Source organism: Raphanus sativus, unplaced genomic scaffold, assembly GCF_000801105.2.
Source record: "Raphanus sativus cultivar WK10039 unplaced genomic scaffold, ASM80110v3 Scaffold2635, whole genome shotgun sequence".
In the NCBI taxonomy this organism is placed as follows: Eukaryota; Viridiplantae; Streptophyta; class Magnoliopsida; order Brassicales; family Brassicaceae; genus Raphanus; species Raphanus sativus.
Window position 1 is genome coordinate 3,277 of NW_026617943.1, and position 4,706 is coordinate 7,982.

General features: G+C 35.1%; 2 protein-coding genes across 2 annotated transcripts; both read right to left on the reverse strand.

Annotated features, from left to right (window-relative positions):
* Positions 1 to 594: 594 nt before the first annotated feature.
* LOC108833329 (uncharacterized) lies at positions 595 to 3,698 on the reverse strand. The gene is made up of 7 exons (XM_057000464.1): positions 3,506 to 3,698; positions 2,819 to 3,154; positions 1,964 to 2,148; positions 1,759 to 1,885; positions 1,320 to 1,607; positions 1,028 to 1,237; positions 595 to 922 (listed from the first exon to the last, which is right to left on the reverse strand). The coding sequence occupies exons 2-7, from the start codon at positions 2,888 to 2,890 to the stop codon at positions 650 to 652; spliced, it is 1,155 nt and encodes a 384-aa protein (XP_056856444.1). The 5' UTR covers positions 2,891 to 3,154; positions 3,506 to 3,698; the 3' UTR covers positions 595 to 649.
* LOC130505848 (methylthioribose kinase-like) lies at positions 3,592 to 4,151 on the reverse strand (the record flags this gene model as incomplete). The annotated part of the gene is given in 2 exon segments (XM_057000465.1): positions 3,592 to 3,749; positions 3,824 to 4,151. Coding segments are annotated over 2 exon segments (486 nt in total), but the record flags the coding sequence as incomplete, so codon positions are not given.
* Positions 4,152 to 4,706: the final 555 nt, after the last annotated feature.

A 4,706-nucleotide genomic window follows, 5' to 3' on the forward strand; every position in this document is an offset into this window, starting at 1 on the left:
AATGTCTCTAATATAGACGACACTATAGTCCTTTTTCCGTCACAAATTCTGACATTATATATCGTCCCAAACCGTCATTTTTCATGACTAATTTAAAGTCTTAATATTGTAACCTATTATAACCAAAACATTAGTCACAAAACGTAATAATCAGTGACTAAATATAGATATTTATCCGTCTTAAATACATACTATAAATGTGTTACAAAACTGTTGTATTTTGTAACATTCATTATGTTACTAATTTGTCACTTTTTGTTACGAAAACAATGTCACAAACTATGACCGTAACTAGTAACATCTCGGTTTCAATCGGTTACAATTTTATACGCATATTTTTATTTTATCATTTAAATCTGTCACATTTTTTATTATTAAATATTCGGCACAGTTGATATTAGAGATTAAAATGCAAATCAAATATCAGATTTGCAAATAATAATATGTAAATAAATTTCTCATAAAACTGAATTGTTTTTATTTAAATATTAAATAAGCATAAAACAACAACTGGTTTACTAAATAAACTGAAATTTCAAATGTAAACAAACTAAAACCAAATGAAAACCATACTAGAAAACCAAGCTAGAAACACCAAACTGAAAGAAAACACGACAGATGCTCTTGGAGAGGCAACAGTGAAACAACTTCATGCGAGTGGGCTTGCATCTGTTGGAGTCAACACATTTTCACCAAAAGCAGTCTTCAATATCTTCTCCATTGCTTCAATCCTATTCTGAAACTGAACTTTCTCTTCATTACTCTTTTGCAACTCTGACTCAAGCTCTTTGACTCGGTGAGTTAAAGTACCATCATCTTCAACAGCTTGTGGTGAACCTGAAGAACCATCTAGTGGCATACAAACTCCACTTTGAAGTGACCCAAGTCCAAACACACGACCTTGTTTTGTAATTCCAGCAACCTAACCAAAAAAAAAAACAGTTCCATAAACACATTAAACACACGTTTTAAAGCTATGCATAGAAACATAAAGAAAATGCACATTTAAAAAGTGACAGAGATTTACCTTTACATAGATTTCATTTCTTTCCTCCACAGTAAGAGAATCCATCAGAACCTCTCCATTAGAAGGCTCAACCTGTGACAATCGTTCCTGCACATATTCATCATATTTCTCCGCAATTAAGCGTGCCTTTTCATCACCATATGAGCCATCTGATTTCTGGTGTGTTTTCTTCAACACAGCAATGAAGGAAGAGTCTTCATTATTTGCTATCTATACAAACAAACCAGTAACGTAAGCAATGAAAACTTTCATTTTTAAAAGTAAAAGTAAATGCTAAGTAAACTAATATTACCAGATTATCTTGAACTTTGGCATAGGAACGTGAGCCTGATCTATGGCTGTGTGGACCTAAACCATCACGATCAAACAATCGAGCTGCACGAGCTTTCTCACTTTTTTCTTTGGCTTTTGGTGTCTTCCAGTAGTCTGACATTTCTCGCCAGTATTCTGAAAGAATCCAATCAGGTTTTTCTCCATTGGATTTTGCAAGGCTCACCATTCCTTTGAGGCGAGTGGCAGCTAGCTTATCAAAGTTAGCTTTCACTAGAGCCTCAATAGATACATGCCACTCATACTTAGTCTACAATCAAAACCATGTGCACAGAGTTATTAAATAAAAAATCAGAAAATGGGACAACCATGAACTACTAAATAAGTTCATGAAAAATAAAAATCTTAAATGTGAAGCAAGTAAATATCTATTGGAAGTGTAACATTGATGGAAAACAAACCTTAAATGTTGAATACCAAGCATCTTTGTAAAACTGTGGTACTTTTCTCCAGCTGTACCATGGTCCTTTAAAACACCCTTCAATAATTTTCCTAACACGGGTTGATATTTCAGTGTTGTTCTTGAACCTGTTACAAATATAATTAGGTTTGTTATATTTAGACCATGTTAAATTAGAGAAGAGTAGTACAGAAATGTCACAATACCATTTAGCACCATTCCTTCTCGAAGGATGAAGCACTCGAAAATCTCGTTCAACAGGTACGACTTCTTCTCTTGGTTCAATTGGTTGGGAATTTGCAGCAGCTCCTTCCCTCTGTCTCTGGAGACCAACGGATTGAAGAGATGATCTTCCAAACAATTGACCGCCTAACATCATTGGTGAACGCATCTATGATTGTACAAAAGAAATGACATAAAAATATGCATTGGACAAGTATTAGATTGTATTAGATCAGGACATAACAAATGATTCACAAAAACACTTATTTGATTGGGACTTAACGATATAGAATTAACCGCAAACAAGAAAAAGAAACAAAGAGATTTGAGACCTTGACGGCTTTGACTCAGTTTGAGATGTACTTTAGGTTCTTAGGTTTTTAACGTGAGAAGAGGTAACTAATATACTTCCTTTATATATTAGTAAGACATTAGGGTATATATCTCAATATTCTTACCATTTTTTATGGGATTTTCCCGGTTCCTACTTAATTTTTAGGTTTTGCCGCTAAAAATAAAAATCTAAGTATCTCCATAACACTTAAAAGGAAATCAAAGCGCCAAAGTAAGACGCCATTATTTATGCTTTGCCGCTCCAAAACAAAAATCAAGATCTTCAATAAATGATTTTAAGCAACACCGTATTGCATAGCGTTGGAAACTTTCTAGCTACCATATTACTAATGCATAACACTAACGCAGTTTGAAAAATGATCTAGAGCAAGAAATAAGTATTTAAGATAACTGAGAAAATCTAAGATAACATAGCAGAGATGCACCAAACGGTTCAAAAAATCATGAGACACAACACACATACTTGGTTTTGAGTTACGACTTACAATTTTGAAGAGGAAACTGTGTTGTTGTTCTTGTGCTCTCCTAATTTGATTAAGCGAGTCCAGTGTCGACATCAGTGAAACAAAGAAGAGAAAAACAACACAAATCAGAAGTTAATGAGCCGAAAAACATTACTAAAAAATAAGAAGCAGGAGTTATATAAAAATGAATCGTACTTAAGAAAGGGGTGTGCTTTCAGATATCATGCTCCATGATAAGTGTTAGAAGAGCCTATCCAGGTATCGAAGGTAGATCAACCTCTGTCAATATCAGATCAACGCTTTGGGGCTTTCCTTTTAGCATCTCCCAAGCTTAGAAGTCATCAGCTACAGCAGCAACTGAGAAGACACATAGGGAAAACAAAGCTCAACTGAGATTAAAAGTACAAGTCTTGCAAACTCTTCAGGCACAGGTTTACTAATGTCGTAACAGCTAAGAAGACACAGATTAAAAGAACAAATCTTGACAAAATCATTTACAGATTCACAAAAAATGAACACTAAAGAGAAACAGTATTCAAAAAATCAAATAAAAAAGTCAAAACTTTACTCTGCTATCACACACAGAGAAGAGAAACTATTAAACCCTAATGCATCACTCAACACTCTGGTCCAAAACAGAGCCAAAGAAGTCAACTGAAAACACAATAAAGAGCGTGACTTTCGTCAAACCACAACCAAATCACTCACCTTGGATGGACCGAATCAATAGAAGGACTTGAGTCCTCTCCTGCTTGAGGGTGAGTCACATCAGCACCAAAGATAAGGAATGGTACGATTTCGAGCTTCAAGGCACTATCTTCACGCACAGCTTTAGCATCATCATCAAGATAAGGTGAAGTCCAACGATTAAACGTAGAAACCCTATATGGGTCCGAGAACACTACTTGCTCCGTTAACCGGCATAACTCCACATTACCACAAAACTCGGTTACTACAAAAAGACACAAAATTTAGATTATCTGAGTTCAGGCAACACCAAAATATATGTTGAAACCAGTCTGGAACCTGCTCTTCTATGCTCTGTGGTATTGTGGTAGAGGAGAGAAGTGAAGAAGAGGGTTTTGGCCATGTAATCCGACATGTGTTCTGCGAGGAAAGGGTACTGGATTCCAGCAACGAGTCCTTTGCTGAGGATGATGTGAGGAGGCTCCAGATACCTCATTCCGATCAAAGCCATGGTTCTGTCAAAATGGTAGACTTGAGGAACATGATCCGGAGACAAACCTCCGTGCTTTCTCAGAGTTGTTGCTTCAAAGTAAGCTCTCTCTTTCGTCATTGGCCAACTGTGGCCAGCTGATCGGTCACAGACATTCCAAACTCCTTGCTCACCAGATCAATCTCGTTATACTTATTATTCTTGACCATCTAACAATACAAATAAAAAAAATTGTTGTCTGTTAGAAGAGGAACTCAAATAGAGAGAGGTGACCAGTGATGATGATGATTCTCTCTCGTTTACAAGACAGAAAGTGAGAGAAATGAAGATCTGGGACTGAAGAACTCGTGCAGGAAAGAGAAGAGGAGAAGGAGAAGGGTCACGGAGAAAAAAAAGAAAATGAAGAAAAAATATTAATTTTGGACCATTAGATCAAAACTAATCAATGGTCAATAATTGATTATCCTTATATTAAAATAACCTACCAATAAGAAAGAAGTTAGAGGATACCCACAAGATGAATTGGTAGCCTTTGGATTAAAAACAATCAAAGGTTAAAATTATATTTTATATTAAAGTGTATTTTTGATAAAGTTTAAAATTTTAAATTTAGTTTATGATTATATTTTGATTTTTTGATGTGTGGTTTGAATATGAAGTTTAGGGTTTAGGGTATATAATTGAGTGAGTTTAGATTTAAGACTTAAGATTATATTTTAAATAACAAAATAA